A 22,259-nucleotide genomic window follows, 5' to 3' on the forward strand; every position below is an offset into this window, starting at 1 on the left:
AACCAGGCAGCTCATATGGGTCCTCAAGTGGCTATTGTTGGGTTACTGCTTCATACAAAACAAATGAAGCTACTTAGTGTTTTCATTTCTTCTTGCGTATGTCTTCAGAACCTCAGCTCTGTTGCAGCAAGCCATTCCAGCATCTCATCATCCTGGTTCATTGGGCCAAGGTCACCGTTTGGTGGCCGGTGTTTGGGGCAACTGGTCAACAGTCTGTAGGGGGTCTCCACAATCACAGTGGGCACTGTTTGCAAGGCCCAATCACTGCATTGATTCTCCGAAATGTCCCACACCTGTCCTCAGGCCGTTGAGGGTTGTCCACTGCTTTCGGGGTAGGTGCTTGCCAGGGACATATGTGGGGTCCTCAATGTAGCAGTGGAGCCTGGATGGTTCTGTTGCTCTCCACTGTTCCCGCCATCTTGCCTTGAACCAGGAAGCTCTTCTGGTGTCAGCTGGTGTAGTGCTGAGCAATTCCTGGGCATGTATGGCAAATGGCTGTGCGGTCTCTAAGTGATGATCCTGTGGAGTATAGTGGGATTCACTCATCTGTGCCTTCAGAGCGAGAGCCAGCATAGCTCCTTCTCGTCTGACCTCGGCTGAGGTTATTACAGCTAGGACAGGTAGTTGGTGGGTTGTGGTGGCTCAGGCATCCAGAGATCGTGCGAAGGGCATCTTTGAGGACAGTGTTGAGTTTTTAGGCCGGGCTACTGGACTCAAAATTGTTGTTGTATACATTATAGTTAAAATCACTACTCTTCTGCAATCCGTGAACGGATCAGGCTGAAATTTGGCAGGTATAATCTATGGATGTGTACACATCGACACTCAGAGTTTGATTTTTTATTTGGGGTCCAGGGCCCGAAAAAAAAAAGCCGATTTCTCATTTATTTGCGGGTAAAATATTACAACGGTTGGTGGTACTGAATCATTGACACATACCAATATATGAATGGGGCCCATTACGCTGTGTGTGCCACAGGGGCACCAGGGGACCCTGGTGGCCCCATTTTTCAAATGACTACTCCTCCGTTAATGCTTGTTGAATCGGGCTATAATTTGACATGGATATTCTATGAGCGGATGTCAAGAGTCTCTGGGAGACCTTTGTTTACTTGGTGAAACCGAGTCATTTGACTAAATTCTCGAGAACGTGGGACGTGCTATTGTTATCTTTCTGTTAGCGTCTCTTATGATAACGGGTTAGTTTGTCTTAAATCATTTGTCAAATACACTAAAAAAAATATTATCTTTCATCCAATTTGCTTTTCATCTCTTGTTTTCTTTGTGAGGCTTGCTTATCCATCAAACTATTAGTATGAATCTTTTTGGTCCGGGTGTCTGAGCCTTTTTCTCTCTGTATAACTCTAGATTTATCTGTTTTTAAATGGTAAAATGGTCTTCAAGTGAACTCACAGGTAGTGGAAAAAGTTCATATGAAACATATTTTAATCATTGTTAACTACAAAGAACTGTAACATGGTTCCGTAGTTTTGCGTTTCATTATATAGTAATTGACAGTTTTTTTTTAATAGAATTTCCATGCCAATTACAATTACAAAGTCAATTATCTGAACTTATATACAATTCAATTATGATTACAACAGAAAGAGGTTTTTCAATTACAGTTTTAATTATAATTACGTCATAAATTGTAATTAATGATCAATTACACAATTATAATTATAATTGAGCCCAACCCTGGTGGGAATCAAGTGGACTTCGACTTTTTTTTACGTTGACTATAATTACGCCATAATTGTAATTAATTATCAATTACGCGATTACAATTGTAATTGACCCCAACCCTGGTGTTGTCTACTGCCCTGTCTTTGTCCGTCTGTGAACGTGTTTCCCATGAAAGTGAGACGAGTCCACGGACGGAGATAAAAAAAAAAACACTTCGCAGTGGAGACGCACCGAACGCGGATTGGCTGTCCTCTCCCCGGTAGTTCCCCCAGCTGGCCAATCACCAATCAGTCCGCAAAACCAGTACTGATTCCCGCAGCTCAACGCACGTCACGTTGCACGCATGGATCGGGTCTGTCTGTCTGACCACGTCGCCACACCCAGCTGACCGAGGCGGTGTGCCCTATCCTTATAGCCGGAGGGGCGGCTTGTGTAACAGCTGTATCCGGCTGTGTGTCGGACCAGCCGCCTGCAGGAGCAGCAGCAGCACCGGGCCTGGCATGTCCGCTGAGCCGAGGAGGCGGCGCATACAGCGGCCTGTCAGGGCGGCGGGGGCTGACAACTAGTTGAGGATACTCAGCTTGAGTGCCTATGTTTTTATCGCAGCTGTAGCTACCACGGACGGAGGAATGAGAGGCGTTTGCTCGGGCTTCACAATGGGTCTGTTTCTGCACGCCGTCGGCTCCGTTACCCCCACCGAGTCCGCGGCAGACAGGGTAAGAAGAACCGCAGCTCCAGCTCCGGGTGCTACTAGCTTGGTTGCTGTTCACCCAAGTCACTCCAAACTGGCAATTCACGCATTTAAACACACCTTGTTCCACTTTTAATACACACGTTTATCATACTATTGGCTGTTTACTTGTTTTAACTTGCTTTGCCACTTAGGAAGTAGTTAGCAACGCTGCCAAGCTCGACTGTTAGCCATGGATGCTAACAGCCGGGCTCGCAGGGCCCGGTATCTCTGTTTATGGTCGAGAGTTGACATTTAGTCAGACGTGAGTGGTATAAACAAGGTGGAAAGTTTTTCATGTGAGACACAGGTCGACAAAATAATGCGGACTTACAGGAACAAGTTAATATTAGCTTGTGAAAAAACAACAACTTGGTAATGACACAGTGACACTATAAAGTTGAGTTTACTTCACCTGGGTCGAGGTAAACACTAAAAACACATGACCATGAACCTACATGTTATGTTTGTTAATCCGCAAACTGTGGTCATGTTTATCTTCATTTAACTACATTTTCAGCTGTGCCAGATTGTTTTTTTTTTTAGCACAGCAATGAATCCACAAGTGTAAATGTATATAATAAAGTATCTGTACATTTATATTTAGAAGCAATCAGACAGATATACAAGTAATTTAGCTTTCTTTAATAAAATAAAATAAAAAAGTTTTAGAAAATTCCAGTTTGTCTTCCTAGATGCATTAAAAGTAAAGGCGGTGGTGAAACAGGAAGTAAACATGTTGGTGACAACAACAAAGAGGCTTCAAAAGATGACTGTAAATGTACTTTAACTTTAAATGCAAAACAAATGGAAGATAATTTGTCATATCTGTGCAAAGCACAACTGAAGTGTACAATAGAAAAGTCCAAAGTCATCACTTTTAAAGATTTAAAAAAAAAAAAAAAAACTATTTAAGCCAATTAAAAAGCAACAAATAAACATTTGTCGTGCTAAACAGACACCTTTTCCTTGTACTTTTGATATTTCACTGGTTTAAAAAGACATTTTTATTCATTTAACAACAAGTGGCATTGTGTATTTATGTTATGTTTGCTACTTATTGTTGCTTTAATTTTCTTTTTCTTTCTTTCTTTTTTTTAAATTTTATTTATTTATTTATTTTTGCATTATTTCTCTAAAGTAGTGAATTGTCTTTTTTCCTCAGTGTTTTTGATAGAAAAAATAGCTCACATGCATGTCTTTGGACAATATCACACAATTACGCTATTTTTCACTGAAAACAGACAACTGGATGTGTAATAAGTGTTTTAGTAATTGTAGAATATGGCCAATTTCACTCATAATCCTGTTCCAAATGTCACGCTACATGATCACACAGCTGCCTGTGATTTCGTGCAAAATGAAATGAAAATATCTATGACACAGAATAAACCCTCACGCACATGTTATGGGACCATATCACCCGTTACAAAGGTATTTTCATTTTAACCCTATATAGAAGTTTTGGTATGACTTGTGGAAGTTTAATAGCCAGTAAAGTCATCTAAATAAGGACAGGTGATGGAACACAAATTAAATAGAAATATAACTAGAATGATGCAAAACTGGGTGCATTCTGAATCTGAAATGGAATTTAGTAATATAATAATCTAAACTCATGCTTGTTGACATTTTTAACTGATATTATTAATGTCCATCTTATTATTTGAATAAACAGTATATATATATATATATATATATATACAGTTTTGGTTAAAAGGTTTAAGTGTATAATTTTCATTGTCAGTGGTGTCTTTTGTCTATACAAGCATAAATGAGTATGCCTTTGGAGGGCAGACACAGTGACCTGTTTTGCTGGTTGACATTTTGTGAACACACTTTTGTTTCATTGAGATAGACAGAAAAATGTGCCTGAAGACAAACAAAAATATGAAAACAAATCCACACGGGTATTTTGTGTTTAAGTTTCTTTATGAAATGTTAAGATAATTTAATACAATATCAAAAATATCATAAAAGCAGTTGAAGTACAGAAAAACAAATATTTTCTAATAATAAAATGTAGGGGTGGGAATCTTTAGGCATCTCATGATTCGATTCAAGGGGCTTCGATATGATTCTAAATCAATTATTATTGTATTTTGATGCATGTTTTATTCACAAAATATCTGTTGTATTCACTGTATCTGTGTATAAAAATATATATTATTTGTAGTTAGAAAAAAAGAGATACATTATCCTTCATTATCCTTTATTACACTAATGGAAGAAGTATGTGAACTGAAAATGTACACGTTTTTGAAACAAAGGTAGGAGCAGCCTTCCTTGTAACATAACTTCAATTGAAAAAAAAAAATAAAAAAATGACGTATTACATTAGCTTCCAGTCGTTTGAGATAAAGTGTGTGGATATAAGATGTCCATGCGTCACATGTCACTGCTATCCTACCCACTTTCTGCAGTGCTGCTGTGACTTCTGTTTGGGTTGGTTGTAAAGCTTCAGGATGGCCGTATCATTAAAGTACCATCAAGAAGACATGGTATATCTTGGCTCCAAGTATGCAGCAGCAAACGAAAGTCATGGTTTTCCACGACTGAGTAAGGACGTAAATCCTTAGCAATAAATGTTGCAAACGACTTGTTAATCCACTTTACCTTTTCCGAAGAGGGTGGAAGCTTTGTTGTGACTTGTTCGATTGTTCTCTGGTTAGCAGAGGTACTTTTAGCCACAGCAGCAGCCGACTTTGCCTCCTCCTCCGGGTGAAAGCGTGCTATATGGCTTCTCATGTTTTTGTTGTGTTCCCAAAGTACTTAATTTTAGTGTAACAGAGCTTACATACAGCGTGGCTCTTGTCCAGTTCACTTCCACCGTGGACATTAAAGAAACATCAGATTTTAAGCTGCACGGGGCTGGTCTTAACTCCCACACGTCCATGCTTCCTTGTTGTGGTGCTCTCTTTAAAGTGTCCCTCTGGAAATGCGCTTCACGCCACAGTTCTGCAGCCTTTTTGTTCCGCCTTTTTGTGCAGACTTTTGCAATATAATCTGGATTGTACAATCCTATGAATAATTGACAGCATGAAATAGTTTGACATCAACAGATGAGATATGCTGGGTGCAGTTTAATAAACTTTCCTGGTGTGTTGTTGACACACACTGATGGACTCAAACTGTCACGTCTGGCTTTTCATTGTTCCTCAGAAAATAAGTTCAAAAAGCACATTTGGCTCTTGGTTATGTACCACAGGAGTAGTTCGGAAGCATGTGCCTCATGCTGGAGGATTAGTTGGTGTGGAGTTAACCAGGGTTAGGCGTCAGTTACATTTTTCAGTTACAAATACATTTTTGAATCACCCATGTTCAATTACGATTAGTGACCAGCATTTTTTCCAATCACAATTATTTTTGTATCCTCAGAAAGTCAATTACGTTCTCAATTGTGTGTGTCTGCCTGCATGTGTTACAATTTTCAAGGGGCGCTATTGAGTCATTTTGTACGGTGGCTGGGAAGTGTCAGGTGAATGCATTTACAGAAACGAACACAAACAGGTCACAACACGAATGCAAACCGGCCACAACGGAAGTGTTTCCGACGGACCGGTATTACAGACGGACGGGTATTATGATATGATAGCCTGATATGAAAAATATAAGAGTATCCTAATCAACTTTCACTTACTTTCATACGCATTTCGATGTCTTCTTCTTGTTCTTAACTGTTCTGGTGGGTTAAAAACATCTGCCAGAAACGTGTCCGTCTGTAATACCGGTCCGTCGGAAACACTTCCGTTGCGGAAACCCGGTGGCCGGGAAGTGTCAGGTGAATGCATTTAAAGAAATGAACACAAATGCAAAAAGGTCACCACGAATGCAAAATGGCCACAACGGAAGTGTTTCCGACGGACCGGTATTACAGACGGACACGTTTCTGGCGGATGTTTTTAACCCACCAGAACAGAGAAGAACAAGAAGAAGACATCGAAACGCGTATGAAAGTAAGTGAAAGTTGATTAGGATACTCATATATTTTTCATATCAGGCTATCATATCATAATACCAGTCCGACTGTAATACCTGTCCGTCGGAAACACTATCGTTGTGGCCGGTTTGCATTCATGTTGTGACCTGTTTGCATTTGTGTTCGTTTCTGTAAATGCATTCACCTGACACTTCCCAGCCACCGTAGTTTTGCCATTCACATGTGCAATTCCCCCAAAATATCACATTTTTCGCCAGTCCTGATATGTGTTCAAATTTTCATGAGTTTTTGAACGAGTTGAGGCCCGAAAAAAATGCAATCACTTTTTTTTGAAATAATAATACTGTAATTAAAAAAAACATGGTGCAGTACAATAGGGTGGTGCTCGGGCCCTAATAATCACAATTACTGAGCCTGAAATAACATATTAAAAATTTACCTTCCTCTTCTGTTAGCATCTCTTACGGGTTCTAAATCAGCTGTGAAATACACTAAAAACAAATATCTATCATCTAATTTATTTCCAAGCTACATTATTAGGCTTCGTAATCGATGAAAATGTTTTTTTCAATTTTTGGTGTGGGCATCTGATTCTTTTTTGTCTTACTACTATACCACTCGATTTTATTTGATTTTAAATGGTAAAACATTTTAAAGCTTGATATGAAACACATTTTAACAATTGTAAACTACACATGTATAGAACTGTACATAGAACTGTAACATGGTTCCATAGTTTTGTGTTAAATTATAATTTAATTTTCATGGCAATTACAACAAAAAGTCTATTATTTAAACTCAATTACAATTTAATTATAATTATGACAGGAACAGAGTTTTTTAAATTACAATTTTTACTCCACCATAATTGTAATGAATTAATATTTACGTAATGATAAATATAATTGACCCCAACCCTGGAGTTAACTATACTATAGTTGTTTTTTCTATTCCAAATACAGGCAAATGTACATTTCTCTGTGTCTTTAATGTTTGATTTAACTAGTAAAATGTCAAAGCTCAAGTCCTAGTTTAGCACACTTTCATTGTGTGGGTATAATGATAGAAACACTTCAACTTTTTAGTTTGTTTTGCTTTTACGCTGCACTCGAGCTGACCTAGATCAATGTTACACACAGCTACAAAAGCAGCTATTGTCTGGTGTGATGTGCACCGCACAGGAAGACACTGTACCGGCATGTCTGTCAAGTCCAATAATATTTTGAGCTCCACCATGAAGGACATGGTAACCTCTGCTAGCAGTAGCAGCATATCACCAACCTGTCCTTATTCAAACCCTAACTGATCGACATGCTTTTAAGTCTCCCTTACAGTTAAAAAAAAAAAAAAACCGTGAAATAACCCAAATTTCTAACACTGCATACATTATAGGTGGTTAATCAGTCTAATTTCCTGATTTGATTCTGATTATAGAATAGAAGAATCCTTTTTATTGTCATTGCACTAGGGCTGGGCGATTTTTGCCTAAAAAAAAAAAATCTCTTTTTTTTTTAAAGAAAAAATTGATTTTCGATATTTATTTTTTTTAATACACTTAAAAATGACTGCAGACATCAGATTTATTGTCAAAAGTGCAACTTTATTGCTGTGATTGTCGTCAAGAGTTAAAATGCATAGAACAATCCCAAAATTAAAAGTAAATGAGGTTCTGTCATTCAACTATTTCAAGTTTTAACTCAGGTTTAAGCAAAAGTGCAACAGCAACTTCACAGTAGCTTCAATTTTCTGATTAAGAAATCAGATAACTACATATTTTATAGCATATAACATTACAATTAAAAAAATAATAAACTGTTCCCTTAGCATCTCAGCATTGTGCGGATAAGAAAATAAACATGCCTGTGGCGCACACATAGCCTACTCAAAGAGTAAACACATGTAAACAGAGAGGGGGCTGGCTCACATCGGAACGCGAAAAAGGCCGAAAAAACTGTGGTGGGAAAAAAGAAAAATGTAAAAAAATAATTAAAAAAATTATTTATTTTTTTTTTCCCAGCCCTACATTGCACATTACTCAAGTCTTGATTCGCTTACAAACTGATTTTCCATTATTCACGATTTTTTGAATTTTTGCTAATTGTTGATTTTTCCATTTAAAAAAATTGAAGAATATTATTATTTTTTTTAATCACACTTAAATTTTATGATTTGATGTAACTTTTTTCTGTTTGAAGCTTATGAAAATACTTCTAAAACTCGCCCAATCAAAGTGAATGCAGAACTGTTTACGTAAACAAGGCCGCGGGTCACAACAGCAAACAGGTAAATATGATTTTGGCTCTTACATGACCCATAGACCTTTATCAATGTGACCTGGTTATGTTCCGTGATGCGCGTGCATAAAAGTAGAGGCGTGGCTTCTGGTACATTGGCAGAGGCAGTGAGAGGAAGTGAGGCTGTTTAGGGCGGGACATCGAGACATTTCTCAGAAACTCCGTATATCAGCTTTAAAGTGGCGAGGATGCACTAATTAGCCCAAACTTCATGGATTAACATTTCACTAATTAAGAGGGTGTGAGCTAAAATAAGTGAGTAGAAACCCTAAACAGATGAAGGAAAGTTCTTGGTTGATTTGACACAGCAAACTGAGGGAGAATAGTTTAGTTCACCTGTACTTGCTTATTTCACCAGGTTTTCATTAGTTTGGGTAATTATGATTTGATGTGATGTGCCACTGATATTAGAGGCAGTTGCCAGTTCTGTTGTAAACCTACCTGTGCAGACTAAAGAGTTCAGTGTTTCAACGTTGGCAGCTTAGATGCAAGAGAAGAAAATCAAGTTAATCTGGATTCTTTTCTCTGCCACTGTAAGATTGTTTTGAAAATTCATAACTGTGGGAAGATGTTGGATTTGAAAACAGCTGCTTTGTTTTAGGCCTTGACAATATATCAAGCTTCAAGATATATCTGGATTTCTATTTTAGTGACATGAAAAAAAATTACAATATTGCTTATAATGATACTTTTTAAATCTTATTTTGAATTAAAATACTTGTTTTAGGAGTCGCTGCGTCGTGTTGCGATTGCATTCTAACCCAGACCTTCATCTAAACAAGCCACACTACAGAACTCACTCACATGCTGTCCCTTAGAGGAGAAACAGACTAACGTGGCACATATTGATCAGCTGTTTGTTAATAAATGTACCTGTGTGGTAGGGGTGTTGAAAAAAATTTATACGGCGATATATTGCGATACTACGTCGCGCGATTCTCGGATCTATTCAAAATGCATCCATATCGATTTTTTTTTTTTTTTTGTTTAATTTTTTTTTTTTTTTTAAACCTTTATTTAACCAGGAACGTCTTTTCCACGCAGGAGACATTGTAACTGCACAAAGAAGTGAGCTCAAACGTGTTTTTTTTTTTTTTTCAATAAAACTTAAAAAGAAAGTACTAACTTTCTGCATTTATTTGTTGTTCTTGGCATATACCTCAGTTAAGTTGCACTAAAGTCAAAGTTGGTTTAAAAACCACAGGCAGATTGTATGTTGTTTTTTAATTTTAAGTTGTTGGCACATGGCATGTTAAAGCCAATGTTTCGAGTGTAAAATATGCCAATAAAATATATTTCATACATAATGTTCTCATGAAGGTGTACACATTTACAGATTACAAGTTGTTTCTGAAGTCATATATAACAAAATTGCAATAATTGGCTTATACTTTAATATTGGGATGTATCGTATCGTGACCTATGTATCGGGATAAGAATTGTATTGCCAGATGCCAGGCAATACACATCCCTAGTGTGTGGCATTTGACATCAGCAAACTTAACCCAGGCCCTTAACCATAACACATTTTTGCTACTAAACGTTACACACTCACAGAGCTGTTACACTAGTACGCTGGAAAGGTCCGCTCATTTTTAGGCTCTAATGGTCTTGAATAGATCTTAGTGGTCATGTAAATTTGGTAAAATATTTTGGAAACGTTTTGAAAAACAATTGTGAAAAAAGTGTGGGAAACCTGTTTGTTAGTTTAAAAAAAATTGAGATTTTTTTTTATCATATATTGCCATTTGTAGAAAAAATATCGAGATATGAGTTTTGGTTTATATCTACCAGCCCTGCTCTGCTTGTGGCAGATTGCCAGACTGTGAGATTGAGCAGTTGTTGAAATTGTGCAAATTGTCAAAGTAATTTGTAAGTCAGTGAAAACAGCTGAGGTCGTCATAAAACAAGCTGAGGAGGACGACATGAAGTGATCATCATGCAGAATAAAATGTCTGCGTCACGTTTGAAGAAAAACCTCTTGTTGATAAACGTGTGATGATCCATCGGGTTTTGGGCTGAGGCAACACTTTGACGTCAGCAGATTGTTTTTTGCTGACTTATTTATCACATTTATCATGACAGGTTGTTCCTGTCGTAACGTTCTGCACATTTTGGTTTCTCTTTCTCTGCTGCGCACTGAACCTTTTTATCACACATCAGCCCAGTTAGAAGCCTGCGCTTAGCTGCTGCTTGGAAAATTCCGTAAAGCAATTCTTCCCCCCAGTTTTGTGTGTGTGTGTGTGTGTGTGTGTGTGTGTGTGTGTGTGTGTGTGTGTGTGTGTGTGTGTGTGTGTGTGTGTGTGTGTGTGTGTGTGTGTGTGTGTGTGTGTGTGTGTGTGTGTGTGTGTGTGTGTGTGTGTGTGTGTGTGTGTGTGTGTGTGTGTGTGTGTGTGTGTGCGTACAAATTTTTGGAGTCACTGCTTTCTCTGCTTTTCAAAACAGCATGAAAATCACAGTTGGATGGATTTCTAATTGTGTCCTAGCCCAGATCTATCACTAAACAAGCCACACTACAGAACTCACTCACACGTGCTGTCCCTTAGAGAAAAGGCCAAACGTGACTCATATTGTGTAGCTGTGTCTTTTTGGAATTTTGTATCAACAAATTTAAGCCAGAATTGTCTCTGTGGTAAGACTATTTGAATGAAAGTGACCGTGATTTAAAATATTGAGATATGTGAGTCAACATCGTCCAGCCCTAACCTGAGATATTGCTGAGTTGTTTTGCTCCTCTTTACTCCTTCCATGTCTATCCTGAAGCTCCTGGTAATTTATGAACAACCTTCTCTAAAATTTTCAGAAACGTTGTCAGTTAAAACCCTGAATATAACTTCACGTTTTTCTTTTTTTTTGACTCTGTTCTCAACTGTCAACAATGATTTGTATCTATCTTGTATCTCCTCCTAATTTAACCTTTATTTATGCACTTTTCTAAGGATAAATGTGTCACTCGTGGGCTGTTTTGACCCTTAAATCTTGTAACAAACCCCTGGGGTGTTTACATAAATCCCTAATTGCTTTTTAAAGTCGAGCAGAGTTCTTTGCCAGATACCCTTTGACATTTTCATCTGTCTCTTCTGACCTCTGTCGAAGTTTGAAGTTGAAACTTTGTAACAGATCTGGGGCAGCGTCCTGGATGTTGTCCTGGCAGGGATTCAAAAAGTTAGCACTTGATATGGGCCTTAAAGACGCACCAACTTGTTTACTTCATTGTACATGATCTGCAATGTTACTGCTAATCCCTTTAGGATTGATTTAGTACTTGGTTTAATATAGCAGTTGTTTAACCGTGAAGGCTGATCAAACATTTCTGTTTACATCTTTTTATTATCTGTTCTTATTAACCAATAAATCTATTGATTCTACATTTCCTTTGTGGAGCATGATGATATCCAAGGCTTTGAATAATGTAATAATGAAATATGGGCTTTATTCTAATGCACTCGACTACTGTTGATGTAATGTAACTTGCAAATGCTCATTCAAAGCCGTTTTATTTTTCATCTTTACACTTAGTTGTAATTTTTAGCAGAGTTTAGCTTTTGTTTTTGTGATATGAAACACAGGTGTGTGTTTTGTACCAAGTGCCCGCACTGACTAATGCATTAAGCAGGTGAGCCCATTACAATAGGAGACTCTTTAGTCACCACGGATTAGGTTGTCATTAAACTCACCGCAGACGTTTTTTAGTATATCGCATACATCAGCCATGGGCAACTGGGTCTAATTTTGTGTGGGCCCTCAAAGTAAACGCACAGATCTACTTTACTTAGATATTTACAAAAAAAAAAGACACAAAATGACAACAAATATTCATAAAAATGACTCCAGAAACACAATTGACAACCAAAATCCATAACCTGACTCATAACACATAACACAACAACAAATGAAAATGACAGTGAAATACACAAAGCTAGGTATCGCCAGGTACCTCACGATACGATATATCGCGATGTTGTTTTTTTTACGATGTGTTATTGAAGAAATTCAGAATTTATCTACAGCGCTGAATCAATTTCACAGGAATTACAAAACATTGTCAATCAATCAAGTCTATCCTGCACAGTGGCTGTTCTTAAAACACACACTGTAAATTTGTAAATATCTACTCCTCACCTATTGTCTCATTGTATGTGTACTGCATTATCTCTGTATCGTGTGTGTGTGTGTATATATATATATATATATATATATATATATATATATATATATATATATATATATATATATATATATATATATATATATATATATTGTTTTTGTCATGTCTTGTATGTTGCAATTTAAAACAAATAAATGATATTTGGTGCCAGTGAATCGATAACGTATCGTAAGACGGAACCTCGTGATATACAGTCGTATCAATATTTTAACACACCACTACACAAACGACTTCAAAAACTCACAAAATTACCAAAAACAGACTGAAAATGGCAACTAATATTCACAAAATGACGACAAAAATGCACAAGACAAATAACAAAAGTCCACAAAAAAGGAGGAAAATACACAAAACTACCCCCAAAATAGCACAAAATTACACCGAAAACACACTACATGACAACAATCACACTCAAAGCATCAACAAAAGCCTTTGTTCTTTCCTGTATTAATGCACAGATTGGTCAGTTTTATAAATTCTGACATAAATGTTGATAATGTGGCCCTTGAATTGGATCAGGTGATCACATTTTTAAGGTTGCCCATCCATGGCATACGTCTTTAATTTTTAGTTGAATTATTTCCAATGTCTCTGAAGCATTAATGTCATAAAAATGTTCCGTTCTTTTCTTTTTTGATTTGAACCTTTATTGAACCAGGATAGTCTCATTGAGATTAAGAATCTGTTGTTGCAGAGTCTGCTGCAGTGCGAAGGTGTTAACAACCAGAGCTACACCTGTGAGTCTGGCCACTGCTGCGGGGAGTCGCAGTGCTGCAGTTACTACTATGAACTCTGGTGTAAGTCCCAGTTTTTTCTATTCTTTCTTCAATGCCACTGATTTTTGACTGCGTCATTGATCAACTCCTTTGTAATACATGTTGGATATGTTGCAAATAGACCCAAAGGTGCTACTCATCAGCCAGTAAATGGAATAACGTGTTTATGACGTGTTTATCTTTCTTTGCTCGGAACGGTCATTATTCTAAATGCTGATGTGAATTTTTAATAATGAAGCCCTTGGATCAGGCAATCACATTTTTGTGGCCGCCCACTGTGATAAATATTGAGATTAGACTTTTTATGGTTGCAGTCATTATTGCATTAAAGGGTTATTTGAGGTGATGGCCCAGTATGAACCTAAACATTATAGTAGACAGGGTTCTCACCAGGAATTTTTCACAGCGTAGGGGGATCACGTGGCGCGCATGTTATTGTAGTGGGTCTGGCATCAATCACCCCCCCCACCCCCCACCCACACGGAAAATTTTTAAATATATAAATCTCTGAGGGCCAAATTCTCTGAAGTAAAACTAAATCTTTGTTCCAGCCTTACTTTAAAGTAGGGCTGAACGATTTTTACCCTCAATAATGTGACTTAATATGCGATTATTTTTTCAAGGGCCTCTTGTCATGTATTTTTAAAAGAACACAAGCAATGAATCAATCTGTTTCATCATAAACCATTTAAGATTTATTTAAACTTTAAATAAATATAAAATATACATTTTAAAGCACAGATTACAAAATCTGTGGCTTTACCTCTTGAACATATCTAACTATAACTTCACGTTTCATGAAACATGTAAACATGTGGACTGCACTTCTTCATCTCTGAATTTAACAGGACAGGACAAGAAAAAAAAAAAATTAAAATCGCTGCCTTTGCGATTATAAAATCACATTTTATGATAATATCACAAATGCAATTAATCGTTCAGCCCTACTTTAAAGCCAAAACTTATTTGTTGAATTGATGAATGTAGTTGTTTACTCATGCTTTGTTTAGGTCCTCCACTAATAAATACTCACTGTGTAGACAAGAAATAACATCTTATTCAAAAGATTGATTCGAAGATGAGCTTTTCAAATTTAAATGGGGTTTTATGAGGGACCCGCAGTAATATCACGACTGTTATGGACACGCCCCCAACTCATCAATTGTTCTATTATTTTATTTAGTTGATTTTTTTTGTTTAGGTTAAAGAATGTCCATGTCAATTAAAATTACAAAGTCAATGATCTGAACTCAATAACAGTTCTATTATGATGACAACAGCACGGGATTTTTCAATTACAATTACAAATAAAATGATGTCATAATTGTAATTGTAACAGTATTACACGGTTAGAATTATAATTGAGCCCAACCCTGGTGCTAGTTTGGCTTCAACTCGAATATTTGTAAAATAAAACATTTTTGTATCTTACAAAGCCAACAAGATATGAGAGTGACTGGTTAAGATGAAATATTAAAGCTAGCATCATTAAACCTATTAAGTCTTTTAAAATGCTTTTGAACATTCCTCTTTTCAAGACAAAAACACACACACACACACACACACACACACACACACACACACACACACACACACACACACACACACAGGCCTGGGCTGATAACAGATTTTGCTGGACGATACAGTCCCACAAATTATTTTAGACCAAATTAACCACTAATGTAATGATAAAATCATATTAATGCAAGCATATCCTTTCAAATGCAATCAACTTGTATTTTTTTATCATTGTAATTGGAATAGCAAGAACTTTTAAATATTTTAAAGAAATAAAACAAACAATTAAAATAAAATGAACTCTCAGTCTCTGTTTGCAAAAAAATGCACTTTAATAAATATCACAAACAAAAACAATAAAATAGACCCTGTCTTTGTTAAGGAAAAAAACACCTCAAATTCAAAACCACACACAACCAAAGCAGTAAATAAAACAGTTTATCAAGTTTCTCTCAATTAACATTGAGGCCAGAGGTATATAGTTATATAGAGGTATTTATATGTATATAGTTGTACATTCCTTAACAGGTAACACTTCCAGTCCAGTTAGAACCTTTGTAAACAAAAATTCTAGTGGCCCCGCCCCCCCTGTTTCATTCTGTTCTGTTTTCATTCATTCTTAACCAAACAGAATGGACCAAATAGTTTCTAGTTTATTATTTATTCCGCTATGGAACAAACATGCAGGTGCTGAGGGTGAACCCCCTTATCATCCAGCCTGTTTGGAGGCGAAAGACGAGGAAAACTACACTTACACTTAGTTTGGTGTCCAAAGCTTACGTCTCCTCCGCTGGCGGACACCATGGGTAAGAGGCTCCGCTGCTTCATAGTCCACTGGGTGTAGCCGGCGTAGCAATCCGAAGCTAGTAGGTCCAGAGTTGCCCCATCTACTGGTCTATAACTGTTTGATTTACCTAAATCTAAGATTACCTGGCGGAGAAATGCTATTTAGAATAATTAAGCTGCAGGTTCACTGAGAAATTATTAGAACTGACTGAGTTATCTGCTGTTTAATATCTGTTGCTAACACTAGCCTCTGCAGCCGACAGGCACATTGCCAAATACATATGAATATGGAAATATACCGAAGTCGGCAAACTTATCGAGTTCATTTCCATTTACACACACACACACACACACACACACACACACACACACACACACAGGGTGTGAAATGTTTTTAGTTGTATCTCACTAAAAAGTGACTCTGATGGATAAATGCTAGTATTGCATAAAGTAGCTTATATGTGAGGTACAAACACGTATTTCTGTTTCATTCTTCCATCTGCTCATCAAACACCAACTGTGACTTTAGGGTGTCACACTGTATGATGTGCATTCCCATTCCAAAGCCAGTCAGATTTTCCTTTGCTATCCTAAAATTAAAGTTCCTCACTTATTTCTGTGATGATGTAAATTAATGTTTTTTTTTTTTTTATAAACCTTTATTTCTTTCATGAAGAGAAAGTGTCATGATGCAGTACACGGTGTTCCCAAATAGTCACTTTTGAATTGTATTTTTGTCAAATCTGATGTGATCTGATCTGGGGTTTCCCTTTACTAAGTTTTTACAATGTGTCTGTTCAACGGAGAACTTATGTTTGGGGTCCTGTCATCAAACATTTGTGTAAACCTGTGTGCTCTGAATAAGTGATAAGAATGGACTTAAACCTCTGATTGATGATTGATTTCATTCCCTGCCATAAATGGCTGAATGCAGACTAACCTTCATGTTATCCACAAGTATGTGAATGTTCCACTGTGCTTGGCAGCATTTGATCTGCAGTGGTCTGTTTAGGTTAGCAGCAGGCACTTTATGTTACATCATCACATAAGTGCTGAAAAACATGTTTTTCTCCTTGTCATAGGATTCATCTGCAGGCGTTTATTTTATATTAAAACCACACTTTTTTTGTGTGTGTTTGTGCGTCAGATGTTGTTCAACAATGGTGATTTTTCTTTTTTTAGTTTCTAATCTTCTTTGTTTTTGTGTGTTCTTCATCCTCAGGGTTCTGGTTGGTGTGGGCAATCATCTTCATCCTGTGCATCTGCTGCGTGTGTCACCACCGCCGCACCAAACATCGGCTGCAGCAGCAACAGCGGCAGCATGAGATCAACCTCATCGCGTATCACGAAGCACACAACTATCCCTCAGTGCCCTTTTACTTCAGTAAGACTTCCTGCTCCACTCTTTAATCATAAATCACATGTGTTGTTGTTTGTGTTTGTGTGTTCCTCCAGGCCACACAGCCCGATTGGGGAAAGTTACACACCATACAACAGAGATGGGCAACTTTTATCACAGCAGGGGCCACAAAAATGTGATTGTCAGATCTGAGGGTCACATGATTAACATTCATGTCAGCATTTAGGTTAGGCGTGTCAAACTCATTTTAGTTCAGGGGCCAAATACGGACCAGTTTGACCTTAAAGCTGATATATGGAGTTTCTGAGCAACGTCTCGATGTCCCACCCTAAACAGCCTCACTTCCTCCCACTGCCTCTGCCAATGTACCAGAAGCCACGCCTCTACTCTTACATTGTAAAACATAACAAGGTCGCATCAGGTTGGATTGATATAGGTCTATGGGTCAGGTAAGAGCCAAAATCATATTTACCTGTTTTGCTGTTGTGACCTGCGGCCTTGTTTACGTGCACAGTTCTGCATTCACTTTGATTGACAGTCTCAAAAACAGGAAGTGGAAGCCTATTGGCTGGGCGCACTCTGCGATCGTTTCTATTTGTATAGGGGTCTATAGGACGAAGGAGGGACTTATATACAACAATGTATATGAATGATCACGGGCAGTAGACCATAGTAAAAGACGAGTTAGGTATTTTTTCGCATTTCAAAAGAATCATACATTAACATAAATTTCTCAGAAACTCCGGAAGTCCCCTTTAAGTGGGCCACAGTCTTTTTAGGTAGCAAATTCAACATTAATGTGCCCTGATTTGCATTGCCACGTATAAATGATATATAACTAGTAATAAAGTATTCAAGTTTAGCAGTCCCTGCAAGATCTTCACTTAAATTTCCCTGATTTTGGAAATTTGGGGAAATTTCATGGACTAATTTGAGGAAAATTTGCCAGATTTTGAAAAAAAATGATTTCTTTCAACTATTTCAGATTAAAAATAACTGGCGCAATGTGATATAAGAACTGAAAAACAGCTCTGCAAATATTGTGGATTTTAATTGAAGTTTTGTATTTGGAGCTGCTGAAATATCTACAACTGAATTAGTTTTAATGTTTTTTTCTGTCATTTTTACTTTCTCGAAAGGGCCAAATTTGATGCTCTCATGGGCCAGATTTGGCCCCTGGGCTTTGAGTTTGACACATGTTATTTAGAATTATGACCAATCTGATCATCAATACAGGAAAGAACAGAGTTTCACTTCATTTTTTGTTGTTGCTGTTTTTGGAGTCATTTTTGTGCATCTGTGTTGTAGTTTTCTTTACTTTTCTGTTGTTTTGTGGTCTTGCATGTTTTTGAACTAATTTTGTATATACTGTATTTGTTGTCATTTTATAAATTGTTTTGTTATTTGCATTCAATTTGGCCCACAAGTAAAAATTAAAGAGAAAACATGAATGATCGCGTAAAGGAAACCCAACAATATTTGTAGGTGCTCACAGTTTTCCCGATCACATGCTTATATCGCATGATTGCAGTCATTTTTAATCTTGAACTGTTAAAAAAAAACTGAAAGTTCTTACTAAATCTTTCAATTTTCTTCAAATTATTACAAATATTTCCCTTAATGAAATATAAATTGGTCAGAAAATCTAGGAAATTTAAAGTGAAGATCCTGTTGGGAGTATGGGACTAAAGTGAAAAGATACAATTTTTATTTTATATCTCTGAAAGACAATAAAATGAAAGTGTCCTATGAACAGTGACATTATTTTAGTGCAACATTTCTGTAAATAAGTGTCAACATACCAATGTAAATGAATAACTATCTCCAATAGTGCTTTCTGTAAACAAAAAATAGGGTCTTTCTTACCAGTGACACCATCATAGTGCAATATTCCAGTAAACAATATATTGGTTTCTTCAACAAACAGTGACAACATTTCTGTGAAGACCTACCTGCACATTTTAGTGAAAAAGCAGAAAAGGTTTTGAAAAAATTAATAAAAAATCAATACTTAGCGCGAGCATATCGATAATTGATTGTGCGAAAAAATATTGCGATATATCGCCGTTTCGAAATACCGTTACATTCCTAGTTGGGACTGACATCTGTCACTTACTGCTTAGACATGATCTTACATATTTTGTATTTTATGTATATGTAGAAGTGTAAACTAGGGCACAATAATGTTGAAATTGCTCATTTTCCTGCATAATATCTGTGGCCCAGTCGAGATCAAACTGCTCTGTATTTGGCCCCTGAACTAAAATGAGTTTTAACACCCCTGGTTTAGAGATTACAGTGAGGTGATGATGAACCACCAGCTTATATTCTTCTAAAGCGTATTTATTGTTTGTTTTTCTAGGGTTTTTGCCAAACTACCTCCTCCCAGATTATGAAGAGGTGGTCAACCGGCCTCCAACCCCGCCCCCTCCTTACAGTGCCTTACACACTGGCCCTTCATCAGTGGTCACTAGTCCTCTGGCCTCTGAGCAGCAGGAGGGAACCTGTGCAGTTACCCAGTCTCCTTCAGTAACTCCCATTACTGACACGTTGTGTAGCAGAGCCAGCACTGAGGAGCCCCAGCCCCCCAGCTTAGACTTTAGCCCTAAGCCTGACAACAAGCCTGCGCAGGTGGCCCAGGATTCAGGCGTGATACTGTCAGAGGGCCACAATAGAGACTCACTAAGTCAGGAGAAAAGAGGGGAGGAAGACTCCTGCAAAGACCCTCTGCTGAAGGACCTGAGCCTGGAGGACAAAGAGCGGTTCCCCAGCGCACGCAGGAGAAGGTTCACGGGGGACTCTGGGATTGAGGTGTGCGTCTGCGGCACGCGGGGGGGCGGCAGCTGCAGCAGCGCTGGAGGAACCGGTCCAGACGGCAAAGAGCTGAGGGAGTTGGAGAGCCTCCTGGGGCGGGAGGAGGAGGAGCAGGACACAGACTTCTGCGACAGCTGCGGTTACAGAGCCTCCATCTGCGTGGAGGAGGAGCAGCAACAGGCCCCAAAACCGCTGGAGAGACGGGCTGGGCGGGGGCCCCAGACGGGGACGGCACCGGCACCGCCCCCCGCTCAGCACGTCAGCAGCAGCAGCAGCAGCAGCTCGCCCCACTCATCCGTCTGCCTCCTCCTCCACACAATCAACGAGCAGGAGGGCCCCGCCCACAACACCAGCATCACCGAGCCACAGGGCTGACACACATGCATACGTCGGATCGCTTTCTAACTCGATGTGTGTGTGTGTGTGGGTGGGGATAGCAGCTGACGCTCCACAACTCAATGGTGGCCTTAACCTGTGTATCCGATGTTTTGTTAGGGCAACACAAGCCCTCTGAACAGCCTGTGGCATTTGAGACGTATTCTGCTACACACACACACACACACATACACTCTCATAGCAACACAAGCTACAAACAGTCAAAGAGTCCATATCTGAAGCTGAGGATGACACTGTTTTTCCCCTCGCTAGGTGTAGGCCTGGGCAATAATTTGAGATTCATTTCTATTTTGGTGATATAGAAAATTACGATATCGCCTATAATAATATATTTTTTATTTTATAGCTTTTTTGTATTAAAATACTTGTTTTAGGAGTCAGTGCTTTTGCTGCTATTCAGAACAGCATTAAAATACATTTAAATTGATCACTGAGTGAGTTCTAACCCAGACCTTCCCCTAAACAAGCCACACTACAGAACTCACTCACACATGCTGTCCCTCAGAGGAGAAAAAGCCCAAAGTGGCAAATATTGTGCAATTGTTTGTAAATAAATGTGCCTGTGTGGCATTTTTAATCCAGAATTGTCTTTCTGGTCAGACTTTTTGAGTTAGAAGTATTGAGATCTATATTGGCATTTTGAGAAAAAATATTGAGATATGAGTTTTGGTTCATTTTGCCCAGCCCTAGCTCGGTGCTCACAGCGGTTTAGCCAAGCCTCCAAATGCCCAACAGGCTAAAAAAACCAAACCGAACCCTCATGGATTGTGTGGTAACTACGTTGTGTGTTTATGCAAAGCTGAACCTGAACCCCAGAACATGACTATGTGTGACATGTCGTTGCACTCTCCTGGTTCTGAAAAGTGCTCGTTGAAAGCCGCTCTGCCTTGTTTTCCCTTTGTGTCGCTCTCATCAGCGCCCACTAGTGTCAGGGAAGTGGAAGTGCATTAAGAAATCTTCATGTGAGTGTTTTGCACAAAAATCGACATAACTTTAATAATTGAAGATTTCAGAAAATAACAGAATTTAAATCATAGTGAAAGTTTGATTATGTTAGCCTTACATAGTACAACTAGTTTCTTATTGGTTTCTGGTTTCATGTGTGATAATAAGAATTGTGTTCATTATACTTAAAGGAAGACAATGGTTATTTTCTACGACTCATCTGTTGGAAATGGAGTTTTAGTCGACAATTCTTCTGAGCTTTGTTGAAACTGAGACACCCTTAAAAAAAAAAGGGAGTTTTAACCAAAAACACCCAAAGAATGTTCACTTTGTGAGAGTTTATTATTATTATGACCCAGATGGGCAACGTCAGACCTCAACACTTCAACGTCAGTTCACCATCACCAGCTTTACACTACGATCATCAACATGCATCAGCAGCTCAACCAGTAGCACAGTTAATGTTTAGCAGAAGTCTGTTTTTTTTCTTCTCTCTATTAAAGGTTTGTAACCTTCAGGGGGACGTATGAAACCTACATGTTGTTTTTAATTCTCTGTAGCCTTAAATGGTGTTTTAAGCACCTATAGTTATACTTGGCAAACCAAATATTGACACTAAAAGTATTTATGATCTGTTTTCAATGTTTGAATGTTTAATGGTAGAGGCTGAATGAATGGACACCCCATCGGCTAAATCACAAGTGTCGAACTCAAGGCCCGGGGGCCAAATCCGGCCCTTTAAAGCATCCAAATCGGCCAGCAGGGGAAAGTAAAAATGGCTGAGAAACAGTGTAAATGAGTTGGAGCCGCAGTATTTTGCTCGTGTGGCTATTGTTGAATTCAAAC

At 38.2% G+C, this 22,259-nt stretch overlaps 1 protein-coding gene across 1 annotated transcript; it reads left to right on the top strand.

Moving 5' to 3' along the window:
- The first annotated feature begins 1,990 nt into the window (after window positions 1-1,990).
- Window positions 1,991-20,847, top strand: wbp1lb (WW domain binding protein 1-like b). Its single transcript, XM_028461391.1, has 4 exons — window positions 1,991-2,402; window positions 13,513-13,615; window positions 17,121-17,282; window positions 19,621-20,847. The coding sequence occupies exons 1-4, from the start codon at window positions 2,316-2,318 to the stop codon at window positions 20,445-20,447; spliced, it is 1,179 nt and encodes a 392-aa protein (XP_028317192.1). The 5' UTR covers window positions 1,991-2,315; the 3' UTR covers window positions 20,448-20,847.
- Window positions 20,848-22,259: the final 1,412 nt, after the last annotated feature.

Source organism: Gouania willdenowi, chromosome 1 (assembly GCF_900634775.1).
Source record: "Gouania willdenowi chromosome 1, fGouWil2.1, whole genome shotgun sequence".
Lineage (NCBI taxonomy): Eukaryota > Metazoa > Chordata > Actinopteri > Blenniiformes > Gobiesocidae > Gouania > Gouania willdenowi.